Source organism: Pelodiscus sinensis, chromosome 15 (assembly GCF_049634645.1).
Source record: "Pelodiscus sinensis isolate JC-2024 chromosome 15, ASM4963464v1, whole genome shotgun sequence".
NCBI lineage: Eukaryota > Metazoa > Chordata > Testudines > Trionychidae > Pelodiscus > Pelodiscus sinensis.
The window spans coordinates 36,672,605-36,696,942 of NC_134725.1; the positions used below are offsets into that span (position 1 = coordinate 36,672,605).

A 24,338-nucleotide genomic window follows, 5' to 3' on the forward strand; every position below is an offset into this window, starting at 1 on the left:
ACTTGCAGACTGTGTGGTACACACATTAGTTTTCTACTAGGAACTGGATTGGGAAACAAGCCATTTCACAAAAGCCTCTAAGCAGCTGTGGGACGGGTACAGTTTTCCGTCTCTGCTGCTCTGGTTTGGATTCAAGCTGGAGGGGCACAACTCCAAGCTCCATTATCTGCTCTTCAGCCACCTCCATACAGAAGATACAGGAAAGCAAGGCACCTTGAGCAGTTTCCATTCGGCAAAGCTGGAAGTTGGTGAGAAACGAAAGGCCTTTGCAGCCTGCTCAGAAAAAAGGAAAGTTTGAAGTGACTGAAAAGTCAGCAAAAAGTCCATGAGTTCTGAGCTGGTTTCCATGCATGTCAAACTAAGGAAAGGGAATGATTCTCTGATAAATGGCAGCAAAGAAAATTTCCAAATATGGCTAAGTCCCATTGCAGGTCAACAGAACTTAAGTGCCTGTGTCACTTTGAAAGATGGAACTCAGACATTTTTGAAAGATTCACCCTATTTTGTGTGGCTAGATCACAGGCGTGGAACCTTTTTCCTATAAGGGGCTACTGACCCACATTAAAACAGTCATAAGCCCCACACAACCCTGGGGGGAGCACTGAGAGAGCAGAAATGAGGGTTTCAAAGTGTGGAAAGGGGCTAGGGAAGCGGTTGGAATATGGGGTCGGGGAGAAAGTTAGGGTGCAGGAGAGGATTTCAACATTGGGGCAAGGGATTCAAGATGCGGGCTCTGGGCAGGCAGCACTTATCGGAAATGGCTCCTGGGCAGTGGTGCAAAGGCAGCTGGCCTGCCAGCCCTGGCCCAGCACTGCTCCCAGAAGTGGCTGCTAGCTATGTCCAGTGCCTAGGCAGAGGGGCCAGGTGGCTGGATGGGGCCAGGTTCCTGGCCAATGGATGCTGCTGACCCATGCTGGGGGCAGGGGCTGCACACAGAGCTTCCCGGATCTCACTTGCACCTAGGGCTCACAGAGACATAATGGGGCTTCCAGCCTACAGCGTGTAGATTTGCCATGAGCCAGATGGAAATGTGGTAAGCTGGATACAGCCCATGGGCTGGAGGCTCCCCACTGCAGGTCTAGACTGCGTATGTTGTGCTAATATAGGAAAATCTTAACCCTTGGTCAGAAATTAAACAGTGGCTGCTACCTACCTGCTCAGGTTGCTGACCCTGGTTCTAACTGAATTGAGCAGCGCAGATCACAACAGCAACAAGGTATCCAAGAAAAACAACAGACAATGGAACTTTGTAATCAATGATTTTATCTTTGAAAATGGAAGCAAATATATGCACAGAATACTATGGCCGCTCTATAAGAGCGCATTTCTCAAATACTTCGCTGGTTCTCTTCTGGGATACCACGGCTAAAAAAGCTTCAGGCACTGACTCCGTTTGAGCCTGGCTAGGCATCATCAGTTCATTTAAATAAAATACAGGCTATAAACTAAGAAACCAAGGAGGGCTTTTTTTCCCCACTCCCATCCCCTTAAACCAGCACTCTTCCTTATACCAGTGTTGGTTGGGCAGTTAAATCTCAAACTTCATTCCCTCAGATTAGAACAAAGACCCCCAGCATACAAACGAAGCCACGCATACAGACTAGCAAGGAGATCACTACAACGGAGAGAATTGGGTTTTGGTTTTCTAAAATCCACATCACCTCATTGGCCATAGACCGCAGTACAAAAAACACCAAACATTCAAATAACCCAGAACTGTCCAGGGTGTAAATTCAATTTTCAACACACAAGCCAGGAACATTTGTTCATCACCTTAAATATTCCAGAGCTTGTTTTAGGACACTTTTATCCTGTGACACTGTACGCATTTTCTGTCCTCTCTCATCAAACTGTTGTCCAACACCTGCTAAAAGTTTCCTTAACTGTCCCAATGGTACAACTTCACATTACGTCACAAACACTTACACCTTCCAGAACAAGAGACTCCTTTATCATAAGTCTGGAACATGCAAATACAAGAAAATGGAAAACTTGAGAAATTCGAACTAAACTACTGGCAGAGAAGCTCAGCACTCACTCCTTATCCCCAATGGAGGAATGCAAACTTAGGGTTCAAAGGCAGCCTCTTGCCTGGCACTTCCCCAGTTAATTGGGGAGCAGGCCTCGTGTGTGTGTATGTCTGACAAATGTATGCACATGCACATATATATTAAAGCTGCAGCAAGGTGATTCAAGGATCAAACCTTTGGTGGAAAAGAATATTTCAGGCATATCAGCTGGTTCACTGCTCTGGCCCACAGACAGGGTTTTATCTACACTTGTGTTTACTCAGACCCTTCCTGGTGCCAAGACAAGTTGTCCAGGCCTGGGTAGGGCTCAACCCAAGTTCAAAGCTGTCTAGCACCCTTTGCCTCTGCAGGTGCTGAATCTGCTCATGACTGCAGGTAAACCCTTTTCAAGCCTGATCTGGAGCCCATCTGGGAAGCTGCCTTCATCACGAAACTCCTTTCCCTTTCATAATACAGACCTCCAGAATAAACAGACATGAATTTTGCTGAGGCAGTCACTGGACACTCAGAACTCCACTCCCGAAGCAGGAGGGTGGCTTTGGATTAACATGCACTTGCAGAGTCTTTCATCTGAGGATCTCAAAGGCTTTGGACAGAGGGAGACTGAGGGGTACTGGAAGGGTTTTATTTTTGGAGACCCGCCACTGTAAAGTTTATTTAACTGCATTTAATGCTGCTCTGAAAGCTATATTGGAGTTAGAACATCTCCACTTCAAAAATGGGGGCAGAAATAGTTTAAGTTCACAAATTTAAGAGCAAAGGAGCCTTCTCTCGCAGCATTTAATGCTGACACAAATTTATAGTATGCAAATAATTGGAATGGACACAATGAAAAACTTGGCTACATGCTCATGTCCCACTGGCTTGCAAATCAGAATTCTGGGCATTCATCTTAGTTATTTCACTGTACACTCTTATACCTTCTGTTAGCTGATAAGCAAAATGAACATCTGTTGTGTAAAAAATATATTTAAAACAAAATGCCTATTCTGACAAGACTAGAACAATCCAAAGCACAAGATGACTGAATGAGGGAAGCATGACACTGGTGAAAGAGCTCAGTTTTTAGAATGTAGAAGGGGAGAATAGTTATGTGGTGTCATCAATCACTTCACTCACAACCATGTTTGTAGGTAGGTGCAGAAGGTGACTGAGAAACTGTTAAAAAGGCAGTAAACTCACATGGGTTTATGGGAGGGTCTCTACAACAGCCTTGTCCGCACTGCAAATGGAACTGATTGGATTGCTCAAAGATGGAGATTTATACAAAACAGTTTCATTTTGTTCTCTACACAGTATAAACCCCCCCCCCCACACACACACCCAATCTCCACACACACACACACACACACACACACACACACACACCCCTTTAGATTTAAAAAGCAAATACTGCAAAGTGCCAAATAAGAAAAATAGGCAACTTTTTTTTGGAAACTTTAAAAAAAAAAAAAGGCTAAGAACAATGTGGTGTTGGCCCCTAATTCTACAAAAGGATATTTGGACACAACACTGAAAGTCAGAAGAGTTTTTTTTCAAAAACTCATAACATCTGGAAACAAATGGTAAAAGTAGCACTTATTCTTTTGACTGAATTTTGATTAAGTCATGTAACACATTAAAACATCAGAAAAATCTTTCTCTAAAAAGCTTGGCTTTTAATCATTGGCTTTCACTGAAGTTAATTTAGGAGAATAATAAAGGTCTTATTGGAATGCTGCACTCTGTTGCTTGACAAACTTCTGAAATGGAATGTCTTCTTGAATGGCAGTGCCTCCCCCAGCCCTCCCGCAGCCCCGCTCCCGCTTAACAGCTTAAGTTCTGCTCCCTTGGTTCTCAAACAGCAATCTTTGCCATCTGCTGTTCTAACTTGGAAATGCGCTCATCTTGATTGGAGATGGTGTCTTTTATAGATTTAAGCTCTTTCAAGATCTCATCCAATTTGGCTTCGTTTTGCTGGAACCAAATAAAAAACAAAATCAGAATTCATTAAGAACTGGCCAGAAGGAAAAACTCTGCATACTGAAGTTGGAGGTGTCCAAAGCAAATGCGTTCCAGGACACAAGGGATTTTTACAGATAAGCCACCTGGGATGGCTGGGAATCATGTGCCTGAGTGCTAAAATTAAGATTTTGACACGGGGCAACATACTAACGGTAAAGCTCTTTACACAGTTACCAGCAGTATTTCTAATGGGGTTAGTGTAAATGTAAAGGGTACACTGGGCCAGAGTTTGCTTTTTAGTGGTGTTTATATTCCCCTTTATTAACTGCCCATCAGTTCAGTCTGAATCTGCTCTTATAACAAACAATGTCAGAGCATCTGTCTGCCAGTAAAGCCAGACCACACGGTATTTCACACTAGGTACGTTTGTGGCTAGTCAGCTAACCATTTAACCGAAAAGAGACTGCTTATTGGTGAATGGTCCCAGTTAACTGCAACGCCTCCCAATCTACCAGTCCAAGTTTTAAACGAAGAGCACGCAAGGGAGCTGCATTCCACCCCGTGCTGCTGCTTCTGTATCCTGCTGCTCCTGGGGGGAGTATTTTGGTAACGGTGTAACTGCGAAGAATTGTTGCAGCTACATGATTACTAAAATAAACTATTCCCAACATCCCTATTTCACACGTGCCTTCTCAGCAGCCCACTCTGCCTGGGGTTATTCTATCTGAATTTCTGTGTTTGGTTTTAGACAAAATGATGGCTCGTGAACTAGGATCCAAATTTCTTCTGTTAACTGGCTGCTTTCTTTGAATTACACAGGAAAGTTAAATTCATGTGGGAACAAGCCCCCAGTGTGGAAACAGGATGTTTGGGTTACAGCTACACTGTAGCCTTTTTCCAAAAAAGCTTATGCAAATTAAGTGCGGAGCAGAATATCGCCTCGCTTCATTTGCATAATGAATTAGCCGCTGCTTTTGCACAAGAGGCTTTTGCGCAAAAAGGAGCTGTGTAGATGGGTCCTTTTTATGCAAAATCCCCCTCTTGCACAAGAGCCATTCTTCCTGAAAAAAGGAGGAAGAATGGCTCTTATGCAAAAACGACCCTTAATTAATTATGCAAATGAAGCACAGTGATAGTCTATTTCGCACTTCATTTGCATAAGCTTTTCTGGAAGAAGGCTACAGTTTAGCTGTAGTTTTAGTGACACCAGTTAGTGTGATTCCAAACAGTGTCACCACCAAACAGCACAAAATCATACCTCCCAATGCAGCTCTTGGAGCAGGGGGGAACTGGGCTGAGGGGAATGTAAACCACCCCACATCTATGTGGGGCCAGATCACCAGGTCTAACACACACTTCTGCAAAAGTAAATGGTACTTCAATAACTACAAGTGATCTCAGATTTACCTCTTGTCTGGAAAACCACTTATCTTAGTAGCACCCAGATCCTAACTCCATGCTAGTTAGGTAGGCTGTTACTATAAGGATGGACCTAGTGTAACTAGGGCATTTGTGTTTTTATTGATTCAGAGGGTAAAGCACCCCTGCCTGAGAATCCAGTGCCCCTTTTTGACAGTTTGAGACATTACTCACAATAATTGAGGTGTCTGCTGCTTTCTTTGGGATGTTAATGAGATCGCTTTTCTTGTTTGCTGCAAGCTTGTTGTCCAATATGTTCTTCTTGACAACCTTGAGATCCCTGTTTTTGCCTGGAATGTACCCATGTTTCAAAGAAATGAGAAGAGGATCCGCATTCTTCCCCTCAAACCATTCTTCAGCTTCCAGAGCTGCTTCAGGGCCAGCCGTATCAGGATATAGGTCATCTTGGAAAAGGTCAGACTAGAAGTCAGAAGGAATGAATCGATAACATGCTTTGGACTGGAAAATGCTACCTAGCTTCCAACATGTAACTGAAGGCAGCACTCACCTTTCGTGGGACAGTCATGATAATGGGCTCGCACTTCCGCTCATGAAGTTTGAAGAACCTTTCAAAAAGAAAAAGCACAACTTAGTGGGAGCAAATGCAAGTTGGCACATGAAAGCTGGTCTGGAATCCTCTGCTCACCAAAATGGACACAAGTGGTCAAATGGTGGGGGAAGAGGCTATAGAGGGAGAATGATGAAAAGGTTTCAGCTGGGTAATTTTTTCCCCCCACCACATCCAGCACTTGAAGTTTTTGTAAGGGCTGGTAAAAAATACCCAGTTTCATGCTCTAATGGCTTTTACACCTTTAATTACTAGGTGAACTGAAGTGCACCCTGTGTGAGGAGAACAGCATATGGAAACAAGATTGTTAGGCGGAGTCTTCAGTTTGGCCCAACGATGCTCTCAGCATTCACAGATTGCTGGCAAGACTATAGTGATGAGCACAGTACAAATACAGGCTGCATGACAGTATCCATGGTCACCATGCTACTGCATTTCACACGGCCTTTTCTCCTTGTAGTTTGAGCTAGAAGTCAATCACCAATAAAAACATTATGGTAGGTAGCACTTGGATGCTGTGGGATGTTTCCCTGACATAGCTTTCACTCTCAGTTCTAAGCCATGTCAGCAATTCTTGGTTAAGCCAAGGGATTGTTGTACTGTTCTCCCAGAGTCCAAAATTGTTTGTAATCTAAATCTATAAAGCAGCATTGTATAGACTGGAAGGAGATTAAAGCCAGACCCACAGAGAGATCTCTCTCTAATATTATTAAGCCTTGTAGTAAAGGAAGCCTATGTCTGACCCAAGCTAGAGCAGAATTGCTTAGCTGGAACACACTTGTTGATTCCAGCAGCTTGCTGGGTCAGATATTGCTCATCAGTCTGTTACAGTCTCAGTCCAAACATTGGTCCACTGGCAGGTCACATCATATTATCGCTAACAGAAGTTTTACCAGTTGAAACAATGAGCGAACGGTACTTACAGAACATCAAACTCCTCTCTCTCTCTCTCTCTCTCTCTCTCTCAAATGAGATGCCTCAAAATCCGTCATTATTTGCATCACTGTCTCAGACCACATGGAACTTTCAAGCCCTGCCAATTCCTTCAGCTCGTACCAAGTATATCTAACTTCTGTGAGGTTGTTTTGCTTTGCACTGTATGCTCCTGGCCACTCTGCCCCAGGATGTGCACGCAAAGCAGAAATTGAAAAGGGCTAAACCCAATCAGCAGCGACACTAGTGAATCCTGCCAACCCCATGAGCTGTTGGGCACCTACCGTCAACTTACCAGGGCTGGAGCCAGTGCCAGGCATCTGGGGAAGGTGGGGTGGTGGGCGTGGTCTCCGGTGGCCTGATGGTTAAGATGCTGGCCTCCGGAGCCAGTGGGGGGGAGTTTGAGTTCCGGCAGCTGCTGGGCACCCACCACCAGCTTGCAGGGTTAGAACAAGTGCCAGGATGAAGATGGGCAAGATAAAGCATCCAGGGAAGGTGTGGTGGTGGGCTGAGTCCTGTAGGGGCCTGATGGATAAGGCGCTGTGTTCCAGCTGCTCAGCAGTTCTAGTTACCTGGCTATTTCACACTTGTTCACATCCAGGCCCCTCTTTGGCATGAATCCCATCCCTCTCTGTGGTTCTTTGCTGCTGAAGGTGTTGAGGTAGTGAACATATGGGGATTCATCTGTGATCTCAAAGTAGCGAATACTGCTGTCACCCTGCAGGGAACAACAAAGGATAATAAAAGGGACAATGACTATTCCATGACCCAGGGTTCCCCTCTTTGCTACAGCATTCTGTACTTAGAATGTGTGGCAGCAACCTTCCCAGCAAGGCACTGTGTCCTTCACACAAAAAGCAGGATGAAGTTTTCTGCTGTCCACCCTTCTCCCTGAAGTGAGAAGGAATGCATCATGCCAGCATACAAGCAGTCTCTAGCCTCATTGCAGCAATCAGACCCAATAGCAATATTGAACATTGTGCTGCACTGGAACATCTGGCCAGACTGAGGCAGGACTAGAGATGCAAGGAGCAGTGGTGTACCAGGTACGCACAGCAATAAGGGAAGTTAAATGCACAGAGCATGGCTTTTCCATTACATGGGAAGCAAAGGGAATAGCTATATCTAACAATCTGACCTTCAGAAAATGTCACACAAAAACAGAAGCATCAGAAACAACTGCCCCATGAGAAATGCACATTTTATAGTTAATTTCCTCCAGCTGAAACTGCCACTGATCATCAAGCCAATGGCCTGATCTCAGCCTGCTCAGTTACTATCAAACTGTCTATTGCTGCATTCAGATGTGTCCATTAGCACAGCTATCAGAAAACAGATGTCCAGTGTAATCAAGGTTCATTATCTCAACAGGCTCTCACAAGTAAGGGATACAGTCTGGATTTAGTAACCTAAGTGCTGTAGTAATCTCAGCATAGGACTGGAAAGCAAGAACTTCCATGTCCTAGTTCCATCTCCAACACCCGCTGTAAAAATTAACCTTCTGCCTCAATTTACTCCTCAGCTGAATAAGGAGAACCCATGCCTTCTCTGCAAGCAAGAGTAAGTGATTGCTCATTTGCACAGCACTTTGACAAGTGCCATGTATTTAACTATAATATATGGAACATAAAATCTTCTTGCTGAAACAAGATTTCATTTAAAGGAACTCTGCATTATAGGCCACTGACAGCATGTAGCATTGACAAGGAAGCATTTGCACCTGTGTGTGTCTGCCTGGACTAACAACAATGAGATTTAGAGATATCAGAGAGGAGAGCTAGAAATAAATTACTCCTCATGAGGTCCAGGGATTCTAGTTGGGTCTCTAAAGCAGCAAGAGGAATAGCAAGAATGGAAAACGAGACTGTCTTGTTAGCAACTTACTATGAAAACATTCTTCCATTTGATTGTATGGACCCTTCTCTGTAATTGCTCATCTATCTTCCTCATCTTTAGCTGCTTGTTTGCAGACAATCTGGAGCAGCAGTGCTCAGAATTGGGCTCTTTAGAGCACATAACACCAATAGCAAATCACTTTCAGAAGCAACACAGACAATTTCAGTAACTGACCCATAAACAAAGCTGGCTCTACTGCACACTTAGCTGTCTAGAAGGGGCAGAAAGAGGTGCCATCGTGGGTGCATTTATCTAGCATTAATGGAGGGGTCACCTGGTTCAACATGCACCAGGGGCGAGTCTGGCTGTAAGGCAAGTAATTCGTATTCTGTATATACAGCTTTGCGTGGTCTATGCAAACTCTCCCAAAATAAAAACAATGTTTGGACAGCATCCTTATATTTTAGGCTCCAGGAGACCCTTGACAAAATTTATGGAGTTGGAATAATCGCTCTGAAAGCCACAAATCCTTGCAGATTCATCTGCAACCTTGACAACTGGTGTGGTGCAACATTTTGTTGAAATGTCCAACCTCCGGTTTTTAAGAAATGCGTTTGCACGCTATGACTGGCATTGCATGAACCAGCTGAACAGACACCCTTCAACCACCAGCAAATTGTTGCACAACCTCTTCACTCTTTTTGGGTGTTGGGCTTTACCTTGCCACACAAGTAAATGATATTGGTGTCCGGGTCATAGAATGGCAGCAGAATCCCGTTGCTGGTGTCCATTTCATGCAGGGCTATCGGCTCTTCCATATTTTTCTGCAAATGAGATTTGTATCATATCACTGGAGAACAGAAATGCAACAGTAAAGCTATTAGCTAAATCCTCTGTAATGCCTACTGTTTAGTGGTATGACTAACAGTAATATCACTTCTCTGATGCACAGTCACTATTTGTGACTACACTGGTTTTCTAAGGGCTTGCTATTAAAAACTATTTTTAACAGTTCCTCCCATGTACTTGCAAAACTAAGGAAGAGATTAGACACACAATCATGGCACTATCACACAGTCTAAGGCAGTGTTTCCCAACTAGGATTCCGCAAAGCGAAAGTAAGGGTTCTGTGAGAACTTGGCACTCCCCCCCTGGCGACTCTTAAAGAGACAAGAGCCTTTTTGCAGTGGGACTCGGCGTGGTTTTCCCCTCCTCCCCCCGAAACAGGATCTGCTCTTTATTGAGGTCACATTTACATTTGGTTTGGCTAGCTTGTTTTAGGATATCACTCCTTTGCATACATTCTGATCTGTTCCAAAATAAATGCAGCTTTGAGTAGTTAGCTACCACTCCATTTCCACTGTTCTTGGAAAGACACAGAAGATCTCCTTCCAGGATGTAATACAAAAGCCAGTTTCTTTTACAGATACAATTTGGGCCTATACAGGTTGGTACTGTCCTCTGCTGTGACACATACAGGCAGGATTAGAGTGCTGAGGAGAAGGGGAATATAAGTGCAAGTTGTCTCAACCTCTAATTGATGACAGTGTTATAACATAGGTACAGCAGCTAGATGGGCACATACAGGATTCCACAGGGCGAGCTGCCGTTCGCTCATGCGGCTGAAGCCAGTGGTGAAGACGTTGCCATCGGAGAGGAAGATGGCTCTCATAGGCCGTGCTCCCTCATGGGCCTTCTCCTTCTCCTGAAATAGATTTGTAGAGAAAAGCATTCAGCATTAGACGGAAATCCTGACTCATGGTGAATTAACCTAAATTCCATAGGAGTTGCATGGACTCACTGCCCCAGCAAGCTGAACATGTGGGAAACAGCCTCCAGATCTTTTCCCAATGCTTTAGGTGAGAAAATAATGACTAGAGTACAAGAGAAGCAGCATCCATACTGCTGGTTTCTTTCAGCTCTACCTATCAAGCAGATTCACACATTGCAATAGCAAGATTAAACAAAACTGCTGATTCAGTAAGCTACAGCACATGCGAATAGACAGCTATGCTACTAGCTCTACCTCTGCATCTCCAGGTACCCAATTCTGCAAGCACTATTGTACTACTGTAATTGTGCATGAAAATTAGGTGTGAATCACAGGTGTGCAGTTTTAAAAATTGAGCCCAACATGCTGATAATTCAAGCATCAATTCCAATAAAGTTTAGCAGAGCACTTTAGCATAGTTACCTTTTCTCTAACATTTTCCCTGCTTTGCAAATGTCTCACCACAAATTTTGAGTTCTTGGACATGCTTTTGCTAAGCATCTGCTGCACTGATATGCCACTAATTTTAGCATACTCACAGCAATGATTTCTTGTTTCCTAGGGTCAATCACGCGGATTTTTTTGTCTTTAGATGCTGTACAGATCAGACTGCCATTGTGATTCCAGCTCACATTGTAAATCATATCCAGATGCATGTCATCCAGATTTATAATGGCTTCACCTGTTCCCACATTCCAGATGATGACTGCATTATCACAACCTAAAGGAGAACAGTAACCAAAACTTAGAGTCAACCCACATTCAGAGCACCCAGGACGATGTTCAGAGTGGTTTAAAACCAAGGATAGTTTGAAGGTCAGTCAATTCTAGTCTCAGCAAGCTTTTCTTCTTCACCTATATTTGGCCTGCAGTAACAGAACTAATGGTGGAAGCAGAAGAACCATAATAACAGACTAAGACGCAAATATCTTAGCATCAAAAACAGATTCTCTAGAACAAAGAGCCCTCTCCCCATCTCATGGTTTGCACGGTCAGTATCAATCTGTGTAGCCACATCATGAGCAGAACACACGGAAGGTCTGCTCCCATTTAAGGGGGTGTCCAAGTCAGAAATCAGTAAAGCAAGACTGAGCCAACTGGCCCCATCAGGATTCACCACCTGGGCATGATTCAAGATGCCTGTAAGCTGTGTTTGGGAAGAAGAACATTTCTCAAGGTCAGTGGCATTCAGGATGTCCTGCAGAGACCAGGAACAGAAGTTACAAGGTCTTACTGCTTCCAGGCAAGCGTTTGCTGAGGAGTACAACACAATCTGTTCCTAGCACTTGCAATGCAAGAGGCATAGGAAGGACTCACAGGTGAAAGCAATTTTAGAAAAATTCGCACAGAACCTCTGCTGGGGATGAACATTTGATACAAATTAATGAGCAGAATTAGAAGACCATCAGGTGGATGTGAAAAGAAAGTGGCTGCTGAGTTGGTGTCGGGCTGGAGGACACTTCTGTTTGCTGCAGCGGTAACTATACAGGTCAACTGGGCAAAAGGTCAGCAAGGTTTGCTTTTTGCTGTGGTTAGATTTATGCTTAGCTTAGCTGACCGGTTCCAGCAGGGCCAAGACTGCCTCTAACAAACTTTCCCTTTCTTAGACACAGACACAGGAAGCAAAAAGCCACTTCTTAGTATTTCAGCTGCCTCTTAGGTTACCATGCACTGCTCTTCCTCCCTTGTGCCAGACATTTGGCCAGGACACTTCCAATAAAGAGCTGCCTCAACACTCTTCAAGATCCCTTTCTGTCTCTGCTGGATGCTCATCCATCTGATAGCTCTTTATTTTGACCTCATTTCATACCCAAATGGTCTAGGCTAGCAGTAAGAGGCTTGCAGGAATGAAGATGTTCACACAGCACAATCGTTCTAAACAAGCAATTATACTCAGCACAAATATTGTGCCTGTCATCTACAAAGCATTTCATAAGTCTCACCACACATGGGTACAGATCTTTCTGCCATCCAGTGGCCAGATCCCAGCTTTGGTGGGGTGGAAGTGTTCTGAATCCTAGATTCTCCTCAGGTGCTAATTAAACTGTGCCCTCTGACTCACTTCCATCTGCCCTGTGCTCATCTTGCTTTCCCCACCTCCTTCTAGCCAGGTGATCTGCCTCTTCCCCTAGTACCCCTCCTCTACCATAAACACTGCACTGATAGAACAGCTGAGCACTTTCCCAGCAAACCACCCACTTGCCAAGCACTACAGATTCCAGGATATCCCAAATGTGCCTGTCAAATAACAGCGTGATTGTGTCTTAAGAATCAGTACATGGGCAGCAAAGCAAGACCAGGGTGTCCTTAACACCTGACTTTGGGGAAAAGTAAAGGTGGGCACTTTCAAAAGCCATTTTCTTCCTCATTGATGCCCACTCTCAGTCTCTGAACCCAAGCAAGAACTCTGAACCAAACAGTCACACAGTCCCAGTTCCTGCCTTCAAGACATATAAGCCACCTGCTCACCTACCAAAATCTATCCAGTTCCCACCCTCATTCTAGGGCCACTCAAAACATGTCCCAGATTCGTTTCATTACCATATACATTGTCACACTATTATCCTCCCTGCTAGCTGGCCTCCAAGGCAGCTGCAACAGCTAGAAGTGCCAGATACACAGCTCTGAATGCAATACTGAAAGATACAGCACCAAGTCTAGAGCATCCATCAAGTGAATTAAGTTAGTGACTCTCAGCCTTTCCAGATGACTGTACCACTTTCAGCAGGCCAATTTGTTTGGGGGTACCCCCCATGTTTCACCTCACTTAAAAACAACTTGCTTACATAAGAATGGCCGTACTGGGTCAGACCAAAGGTCCATCTAGCCGAGTAGTCTGTCTGCTGACAGTGGCCAGTACCAGGTGCCCCAGAGGGGGTGGACCGAAGACAATGATCAAGTGATTTGTCTCCTGCCATCCTTCTCCAGCCTCTGACAAACAGAGGCCAGGGACACCATTTCTATCCCCTGGCTAATAGCCTTTTATGGACCTAACCTCCATGAAGTTATCTAGCTTCTCTTTAAACTCTGTTAAGTCCTAGCCTTCACAGCCTCCTCTGGCAAGGAGTTTCACAGGCTGACTATACGCTGTGTGAAGAAGAACTTTCGCTTATTAGTTTTAAACCTGCTACCCATTCACTTCATTTGGTGTCCTCTAGTTCTTCTATTATGGGAACTAATAAAGAACTTTTCTTTATTCACCCTCTCCACATCACTCCTGATTTTATATACCTCCATCATATTCCCCCTTAGTCTCCTCTTTTCTAAATTGAAAAGTCCCAGTCGCTTTAATCTCTCTTCATATGGGAACCATTCCAAACCCCTAATCATTTTAGTTGCCCTTTTCTGAAGCCTTACTAAGGCCAAAATATCCTTTTAGAGGTGAGGAGACCACATCTGTACACAGTATTCAAGTTGTGAGCATACCATAGTTTTATACAGGGGCAGTAAGATATTCTGTGTCTTATTTTCTATCCCTTTCTTAATAATTCCTAACATACTATTTGCCTTTTTGACTGCTGCTGCACACCGTGTGGAAGTTTTCAGAGAACTATCCACGATAACTCCAAGATCTCTTTCCTGATTTGTCGTAGCCAAATTAGCTCCCATCATACTGTATGTATAGTTGGGGTTATTTTTTCCAACGTGCATTACTTTACACTTATCCACATTACATTTCATTTGCCATTTTGTTGCCCAATCACTCAGTTTGGTGAGATCTTTTTGAAGTTCTTCACAGTCTGCTTCTGTCTTGACTATCTTAAACAGTTTAGTATCATCTGCAAACTTTACCACCTCACTGCTTACCCCTTTCTCCAGATCATTTATGAATAAGTTGAACAGGATTGGTCCCAGGACTGATCCTTGGGGGACACCACTAGTCACCCTTCTCCATTCTGAAAATGTACCATTTATTCCTACTCTTTATTTCCTGTCTTTTAACCAGTTCTCAGTCCATGAAAGGACCTTCCCTCTTATCCCATGACAATGTGATTTACACAAGAGCCTTTGGTGAGGGACCTTGTCAAAGGCTTTCTGAAAATCCAAGTACACTATATCTACTGGATCCCTCTTGTCCGCATGTTTGTTAACCTCTTCAAAGAGCTCTAATAGATTAGTAAGACATGATTTCCCTTTACAGAAACCATGTTGACTTTTGTCCAACAAAATTATGTTCTTTTACATGCCTGACAATTTTATTCTTTACTATTGTTTCAACTAATTTGCCCGGTACTGAAGGTAAACTTACCAGTCTGTAATTGCCAGGATCGCCTCTAGAGCCCTTTTTAAATATTACAAAATCAGATATAAAAATAAAGAAGTGGCACTGTACACCGACTGAAAAACTGCTTCCTTTCTCATTACTACCACAGACTTATGCAATAAATTAGGCTATAAAAACGGTACTTACAATACCTAGAGCAGTGTAAAAAAGTCACTGGGTGACATTTTAGTTCAGGCCAACGTCCAGATGAGGAGGTGTGTCCTCTCCTCTGGAAGACTCTGCATACCCTCAGGGGTACACATACCCCCTAGTTAAAAACGGAATTAAGAGTCCAATTCCTTGGACTTGCTGCTGCTTCTGGCAAAGCCCCAGACCTCCTGGGATCCTGTCTCTTTACAATGTCTCTAGTACAGCAAATGATTGACACAGGAGTTGGCTAGCACTTCCTGATCTGGTGATATACAGGAACTGGAAAGGAAGCTGCAGGGGAGAGAGTCAGTCCCTGGCCGAAGCCAGCCTGGGATCAGTGAATCCTCAGGGATCTGGGCACCCCGGTTCCCTACCGGCAGAAAGCAGAATTTTACCAAGACCAAGTGCATGCCAAGAGAGAACCCCCAGCTCCACCTTCTTTTCCTCCAGCCTGCAGAGAGGGCAGGTTCAGGAACCTGGGGGGAGGGGAGGTGTCCTCTGCGGTAAATTGTTGATAGCTGAACCTGAAATGGTTGTTGTATTTAAATTGACTTTCTTGATAAGCAAGTATAACTGTTTCCCACAGATCATTTCCTAGGTCCCATATCTACAAAGGGGAGATGGCAAGCACTCAGTACAGAATGAGATAAAAGGTCCATGACTGGACGCCTAGCACCATGGTAATTAATACAAGAGCAGTATTGTGACTGGCCCAGCCCACAGATTAAAAGGAACTTAAGTAAATGGTAACAGGGGAAGGGCCAACAATTCCCCTCCAAAATACCTATTGTACAAAAGGAAATGTAAGAAAGAGTCATTCATTCCCCGCGCAATGTTCAAACATCGTACCTGCACTGAGTAGCACATTGCGTGCTGTTGGATGCCAAGCAACGATGCCAACTCTTTTTGAATGGCCTTCTAAAACTACCACAGGCTCTGTCAAGGAAAGCGTGAGTCCGTTCTCTGGGATCTGCCACACCTGCAAAGGGGTATATAAAAATAATTACTGAAGGACAATAGACTTTAAACAACATGCCAATCATTCCATAGATGCTGGACCATTAACAGAAATCCAGATTCATCTGTCTTGATCTGGGCTGGAAGACAAAAAAGTGAGGGATGCATTCACGGTTCCAAATAAGTCCGTGCCATGACTGGGCTATTGGACTATTGATCAGTGTCTTGGGGGCTCACAATTTGCCCAGTGATACTTTGAATCCACATCTCCCTCATTACCATGTTCAAGGAGACACCTCATTTAAGACACACTCTTAAATCAGCAGATTCAAATAAATCCTCTTGTATCTCAAACTGCACCTGAATAAGTGATCCACTTTCTAACTGAACTTGTTCTTGTCGGGAAGAACAGGCCACCATCTCAGGGCTGTGGTTCCCTAGTTTCAATAGATACAGCTGTTACTTGGACTAAGAATGTTTATGGTGGCTTCTATATTAAATTCAAGATCTAATTTTCATAGGGGAATGCAGTTAGGTGCAGGTCAGTACCATGTAAGCTTCTACACAAAGAAATATCAATTCACTCCACTTGTACTCTGCAGCGCACATGTATGTGCTAGAGATACAGCAAGATGTCTCCAAGCAGTTTGAGAACTCAATATGAAAGAGGAAACACCAGAGATCACGAAACCCCAACAGTAAAGATCAGGTCTCTTTGGAATTTGGAGAGAGGATGTGGGATGGGACACCTAATAAAGGTGGTTTCTGTGATTCATTTGTGTTTTTCATTTCCCATTCAAATCTGACCTACATACAGGCAGTCCCCGAGTTACTTACGAACGGGGCTCTCTCGCCCCGGAGCTCGCAGGCAGCGGGACCGCCCAGAGTGCAGCGGTCCCGCCACCTCGACCTCCGGGGCGAGAAAAGCTGCTCCGGGTGCCCCTGGGGACCGTCTCCAGCAGACCAGGGACACGGGGAGCAAAGCCGGGGAGGCGGAGGGGTCCCACGCCTCTGAGGCTTTGCCAGAACAAAGCCTCAGAGGCGCGGCACCCCGCCGCCACTGCGGCTTTGCTCCCCGTGTCCCTGGTCTGCTGGGGGGGGGGGGGACGCAGCTAGTGCGCCCCCCCCCCCCCGCAGACCAGGCTTTTGTTGTGGACCTTGGGGTAGAGCAGCTGGGGTGCTGCCGGGTTGGTCCTGCAGGGACCTACCTGGCAGCCCAGCTGTTCTGTCCCAGGCTCGAGATTCAGCCGCTGTTGAAACTGATCAGTGGCTGATTCCAGGAAGCTGGGGGCAGAGCAATTCTGCCTCCAGCTTCCTGTAGTCAGCCCCTGGTCAGTTTCAGCAGCAGCGGCTGAATCTGGAGCCAGTTCCGACTTACATACAAATTCAACTTAAGAACAAACCTATAGTCCCTATCTTGTACGTAACCCGGGGACTGCCTGTATAACAAAACAAACTATACCTGCCCACCAATAGATGGCAGTATAATAGCAAATTGCTTCAACCTTTCTATTCTTTGCTTTTTGGAAGGATTGACCAAGGACTGTCAGCTTCTGCCTGCAATACTCAAGCAAGCTGTCAAAGTCAAGTTCACAGTCAGCAAGAAGATGATGGGATTCAAACGGATTTTAGAAATAAAATTAGGGTGGTAGATGAACATGGGAAGGTGAGATGGGCCGCATAGATTTTACCATTAACCCCAATTTCCCCTAACAGTGTGTGGTCACTGTAACAAAACACAAACCCCAAACATTCACAAGTTTAAGACATGTAGATGCTCAAAGCAAACCAGGTTACCTCAAAGTAACCCTCAACTGATTTTTACTGTTCTCTGATGTCTCTGCCCTATAAAGATCACACAACATCCTCACTTTGCCATCATGCACTACTAGCCAGATAAATATTCAAACCTTGATAGTAACTTGAATTAGACATGGAGTGTTCAAATCTTGTTCTCTCCTTTTTTTGGCTTCGTTCTACCACTGACACTGTGATAGCAGCTAAAAAACTGGCTTTTATTAGTAACCAGTGTTTAACCGGTTTATAAAATCCTGCATACATTTTAAAAAGACTGGCTCCCATCCTATTCGTTTTGAGCCAACAGGAGTTTTGCCACGGATGTCAGCAGCTAGATCACTGTGTTAGAGGATCATGCTATCTATATAATAGGATTCCTAGAACAACGCTGTGTGTTACTCCAAAACCTAAAATGTTTGTTGTGTTAGTGTGATGCAATGGAAACTGCGCCAAGCATGGTGGAAAGCTCTTTTGGTTCAGAATATCACCAAGTTCAATCATCACAGTCTGTAACATCCAATTTTAAAGTTCTCAGTAATTTTTACTTTACAAATTACACCCATGCACATACAGCTGCATTAAGGCATGTGTCTATGCCACTCCAAGAGTCCTAGACCACAGTAATAAAAGAATTAACTCACCCACTCACTAACCTTTCTCTGCAACTAATTTGCATGCAACAAACCCATTGATTGTATGGAGATTGCACAGATGGTGGATTATTTGGCCCAGCTGCATCCATCACTAAGTCCCTTGCTTGGAATTCCAGCAACAAGAGCATTAGAAACCCTACCACACTTCTAGTTTAGTCTGCATTTTTATGAGGAAAAAAATCCACCGTGAATTTTACAAAATCATTTGCTATTGGCCTGGAGAGCTCAAGTATCAGATATAACCGGGGGTAACCCACAGAAAAAAATACACTGAAACCAATGGAAAAGATATAGAAAACAAATGCTAAAACTGGGAGAACTTTTTTTATGTTTTGAGAAGGGGGGAGGGAGGAGAAAAGCCACATGTATTTCACAGCAGTAATAGATCACTGTAATCCTTTGCAAATTACAACTACTAGCCTAATAATGCTTCTTGGTATTGCAAAACACAAGGAAAGTTAAAAGGTCAGACGATGCTCCAGAGTGAACTGGCCAACTCATTCCAGTACAGGGTGGGGCATTTCTTCTGTGTGGGATGAAATCAGATGAGGGGCAAATTGAGTAGCTTCCAGTTTGGTCACAGGACCCAGCCTGCTAAAGGCCCAGACCAGACAACATTTATACATGGGACAATCGCCCAGAATGAGGCACACAAAAGAAAGCTTAAAATGTTGTAAGTTTGACATCAGTTGCATTTTTATCATCTCCATTTTCTAAACTGGAATTTCTGCTTCTGCTCTCAATACAGGAAGCAAAACAGCACCAAGTTCGTGTGTGAAGTCTGTCCTTCAAAGGAACAACAGATGAGCGGTTTCTTGTACTAAAATCACATGTGAAAATAGGGACAATTCCACCATGTTTTCAGCACTGTTTTCCTGTATACCCTTCAAAAGTATCAATAACTGGCTATTCTCTCATGGTCCCTAAATTAGTGAATAGAAACTCAGTCAGTTTCTAGAAGTGACATTTATTAAAGCAAACATTTTCCCAGTCTATCACTCCTTAAAAATGTTACATATGGTGGTTAAAGTAAAAGAGTGAATCAGGGAGCCTGGGTTCTAAGTCTCAGCTTGGGATTTTCAGGAGATCAGTGTCTTTCTGTATCTCTGTTTCTCCATCTGTGACACTGGAAGACTATTTCCCTACATCATGGCCCGGGGGGAGGGAGAATAGTGGAAGGGGAGGTTACTGTCTTATTTAGAATCTTGTACCATGCCCATCACCACAGTAGCCAAGTGATTAATTCACTGTTCAAACTGCTCAGATACTATTGTAATTAAAGGCCACAAAAACACTAACAGAACTACTCTTGTGGGTCTCTGGCACTGTTTCTAGCACAGTGCTGCCTGCTGAGCTATCTGGTACTTCTATTTATGGAAAGAGTGCTAGTTTACTTTTTTAAACGTTCTATGGTCAATAGTTTAATAAAACTATTTACCAAATCAACAACTTCTGTGGGCCAATACATTAAAACAAAACTACTAATTCACCTTATTTAAAAGGCTGCTTGCTTATGTCAGAATTAATTCCTCCCCTCTGAAAAGAGCTATTTTATATCTTCTATAAGTCCTTCTATAATAAATATTTTCCAGCTGAATACAAAACCTGCAGTACATTTCAGCCATTCACAAGGTTCTTTAAGCATGAATATTTAAGTAGTTCCTCATTTGCTGGCACAAGAGAATCATTCTTCAAAGGAAACATCCAATATATCTGCATAGCACAGCACTTTAAAGGAAGTCTCTGCAAGTGATTCAGAAAGGAAATGATGGGATCTCCTCATCTTCTGTGAGACAGCAGCAAAGTTAAGGTAACTTGCTAGAAAATACTTAAACAATGAACAGTCCTGCAGCACCTTTGAAACTAAACAAAAAATGTAAATGATACCATGCGCTTCCATGGGCACAACCCACTTCTTCAGATGAATGGAGTTAAGGGGTCCACATTGCAAAATAAATAGCAGAGAAAGATAGGTGAAACGGAGGGAAAGAGAAGGGAAAAAAATGGGGAAAAGTTGTCAATTAGAGTGTCCATGTTAAATGAAGCTGAGAGAGTGGGTACTTAAGTACTCTTAAGTATCTAGGGTTGGCTTTTTATGTCATTAAGATGTGGAATGTAAAGGGTAATCCAGTTAAGATCTTTGTTTAAACCTTTATTGCTGGTATCAAACTAGTAAATGAAATTAAATTTTGCAGCTTCCCTTTCAAGCTGTTTTTCAAAATTGGCTTGTAATAATATGATAATTTTATGAGCTCCCGGGCAACTTAAAATGTTCCGACAGGTTTCTGTGTGTTACTTTTTTGATGCACTAAGATGGACATCGTACCCAAAGGACTGAAAGTGAGCAATCCATTAAGATCAACATACTGTACTGACTACAGCGAAAGACACTGACTTACTTTTTTGAATATCTGATTTGTGTCCATTTATCCTTTGTTGTAGAGACTGTCCAGTTTGTCTAATATATGGCAGAGGGGCACTGCTAGCATTTGATGGCATAGATCATATTGGTGGAAGGGCAATTATATGAACCTCTGATGTGGTGGTTTATGTGGTAAGTTCATGTGATGATGTTGCTAGTATAGATTTGTGGATAGAGCTGGCACCAGAGTTGATTGCAGGGGTGGGTTCCTGGAGGAGTATGATGGATGTGACATGTGCGGTTACTGGTAAGAATTTGTTTGGCTACGTCTACATTGCCAGTTTTGCTGGCAATAAGTATGCAAATGAGGCATGGATTAGCATATCACCATGCCTCATTTGCATAATGTATGCAAGTCTTTTGTTTTGCGCAAAGGGTTTTTGTGGAAAAAAAAAAAGTAGTGTGGACGTTTTCTTTTTGCGCAAAAACCCCTTTTCCCGCCAGATCAGTAAACCTCCTTTTTTGGGGCATAAGGAACTGGCGGGAAAAGGAGTTTTAGTGCAAAAAGAAAATGTCCACACTAATTTTTTTTTCCGCAAAAACCCTTTGTGCAAAAATGGCTTGCATCAATTATGCAAATGAGGTGCAGCAATATGCTAGTCCATGCCTCATTTGCATATTTACTGCTAGCAAAACTGGCAGTGTAGATCTAGCCTTTGAGGCTAGGGGGTCATCTGTAGGCAGGGCCGGATTAAGACCTTTAGAGACCCTAAACACTGAAAAGATTATGGTGCTCCCCCTCCCCCATATTTACTTCAAAATAAAAACAATACTATACCATAAAATCTCTTTTTTTTTTGGTGCCCCAAACATGGGCTTAGTCTGCCTATTGGGTAATCCAGCCCTGTCTGTAGGCGAAGATTGGCCTGTCCTCTAAGGCCTGTGAGAGTGAGGGGTCATTTTCTAGCATAGGTTATAGATTGCTGATAATGCGCTGGAGGGATTTAAGTTGGCAGCTGTAGGTGATGGCAAGTGGTGTTCTGTTTTCTTTGTTGGGCCTATCTTGAAGAAGTGATGTCTTGGTACTTGTCTCGCTCTGTCAATCTGTTTTTTCACTTCTCCAGGTGGGTTTTTTTTAGTTTTAAGAATGATCTATATAGCTCCTATAGGTAAGGGTACTCAACTTTGGAAGCCTCAGGGGCCACAATGGTACCCACAACACATGCCAAGGGCTGCAACTTAAGTGGGGCTGCATATGCATGTGTTTATGGAAATTTATCCAACTAGCTTTCACACTGACGGACATGAATACAAAGATTAAGGCAAGACTACACAACACGCAGGCCCCATTTAAGCCAGTTCCGCTGATATTAATAAAATTCAATATATACCCAATTCCCACCCATATGACAGCTCTTGTGGCTCCATCACCTCTTGGCGCCCCCTGCTTCCTGCCAACTGGCAGCTTTCTGCTCATGTGCAGATGCAGCTTTTATCAGAGGCACGTGGCTCTGCTTCTGGGGAGGCTCCACTGTCTCTTGCCACCCCCACCCACCGCCAGCTGGTAGCAATCAGGCAGGTGGCCCAGGAAGCAGCTCAAGGTGCCACAGGCGGTCCTCAGGCTGCGTGTTGAGTAGCCATGCTGTAGATGTTTGTTTCTGTCTGTGGGATTGGAGCAATTTGGTTGTATCTTAGGACCTGGCTGTAAAACAATTGAAATGTGTCTTGGATAGAAGATAGAGGCATGTAGGTAATTGTAACGGTCGATACGTTTCTAGTATAAAGGGGTGGAAATTAGGCCATTGTGTAATTGTATTGTAGTGTCAAGGAAGTGGATCTCTTGTGTGGACTGGTCCAGGCTAAAGTTGAAGGTGGGGTGGAAGTTGTTGAAATCTCTGGGGAATTCTCCAAGGGTCTCCTTCTTGTGGGTCCATATGATGAAAATGCCATCAATGTAACGTAAGCAAACTAAGGGTTCTACACCTTAAATAGTGTATTCTTCAAAGCGGATCTAATATCCTCAGATCTCAGCTAGATCGAGGTTCATTGCGCTCAGTACTATACAAAAACAGAATAAAGGATGGACCCTGAGCCACAGAATTTAGTGTTAGTATTAAAAGGAAATGTGTGAAATTCTGTGTAATTATTCACATGCAAATCTAATCTAGATGAGCTTCATTTGCTGAATCGTTGACTTGCACAGAATCTTAGCACGAGGTAGGTTAGATATCATGTAAACGAATAGTCGTGTAATCTCATGAAGTCTTTGCAGTTACATGACTATTCGATGGTCCCTGAAGGTGGAGCTGGCAGCCAGTGCACTCCTGGCCAGCTCCCTGCCACTCCACACTGCTGCCACTGATACAGATGGGAGCCAGTCTATGAGGGGAGCCAAAAAAAAACCAGTTTCCCCACGCAGACTTGTTGCCTGCTGTTCTATGCTTCTGTCTGTAATACAGTGTGCTTCACAGCAGCTTCCCCTGCCCCTCCCAAGCTGGTGCCTCTATCAGCGCAGCCACATGGGGAGGAGGCAGCAGGCAGCGCCAGGGAGCTGGTGCTGCAGGGGAGGAGAGGGGGGGAACCAATTTTTAAGCTAGCTCCCTGAAGCACCGGATCCTGCCTGCCCCACTGTCTCTGTAGGAAGCAACAAATGAGGAGGTTCTTATGTTCTTAGGTGCAGGTGAGTCCACAGGAGCTGATACACACAGGGAGCTGGCTTGAGAGTCAGCTAATACCAGTGATTAGAGGAGAGTTTCAGGCTGGTCTTTACCACTGATGCTGCTTTTTTCCCCAATACAAAATTGTAGAAATGTAAGGCTGGAAGGGACCTCAGGAAGTCATCAAGTAAACGTAGGACAGAGATCTGTCCAAACTACACTTAAAAACCTCCAATGATGGAGATTCCATAACCTCCTTTGGAAGCCTGTTCCCAAGATTAACAACCCTTAATGTAAACCTCCAAGACTGCAAAGTAAGCCCATTACTTCTTTTGTCCTACTCTCACTGGAGGAGGAGAACTATTTATTACCAACCTCTGAACTGCAGTTAACATATCTGAAGAATATCATCAGGCCTCCACTCTGCCTTCTTTTCTCAAGACTAAATATATCCAAATTTTTATGCGTTCCTCACGGGCTACATTTTCTGTATCTTATCATTTTTGTTGCTCCTCTATGGATCTTCTCCAGTTTGTCCACATCTTTCCCAGAGGTGGCATCCAGCACTGCACACAGAACCCCTAGCTGAGGCCTCACCAGGGCCAAGTAGAGTGGGACACTTACTTCCTGTGTCTTGCATACAACACTCTTGCTAATATACCTCAAAATGATAATAGCTTTTCTCACAACTGCAACACATTGCTGACTCACTCAATTTCTGATCAATTATAACACCAGATCCTTTTCAACAGCATGACCACCTACTTACTTATTCCCTATTTTGTAATTGTGCATTTGTTTTTTCCTTCCTAAGTGAAATACTTAGCTTCTATATTTACTGATTTTCATCTTCTTGATTTCAAACCAATTTTTCAATTTGTCAGGGTCATTTTGAATGTTAATCCTGTCCTCCAAAGGACTTGCAACTCCTCCCAGCCTGGTGTCAATCACAAATGGTAAAAATATATTCCCACTGCATAGGCCAAGTTATTAATGA

General features: G+C 43.8%; 1 protein-coding gene across 5 annotated transcripts in view; it reads right to left on the bottom strand.

Moving 5' to 3' along the window:
* Window positions 1-1,246: 1,246 nt before the first annotated feature.
* The window catches only part of CORO1C (coronin 1C), a 95,971-nt gene continuing 72,879 nt past the window's right edge, over window positions 1,247-24,338 (bottom strand). For all 5 annotated transcript variants that reach the window (XM_006112594.4, XM_006112595.4, XM_075898777.1 and 2 more), the window contains exons 4-11: window positions 15,765-15,894; window positions 11,041-11,222; window positions 10,316-10,435; window positions 9,450-9,554; window positions 7,467-7,612; window positions 5,902-5,959; window positions 5,568-5,813; window positions 1,247-3,986 (exon numbers count right to left, since the gene is read on the bottom strand). In XM_006112594.4, the coding sequence (XP_006112656.4) occupies window positions 3,867-3,986; window positions 5,568-5,813; window positions 5,902-5,959; window positions 7,467-7,612; window positions 9,450-9,554; window positions 10,316-10,435; window positions 11,041-11,222; window positions 15,765-15,894 (1,107 nt within the window). In that variant the 3' untranslated portion in view covers window positions 1,247-3,866. The remainder of the gene's footprint in view (window positions 3,987-5,567; window positions 5,814-5,901; window positions 5,960-7,466; window positions 7,613-9,449; window positions 9,555-10,315; window positions 10,436-11,040; window positions 11,223-15,764; window positions 15,895-24,338) is intronic.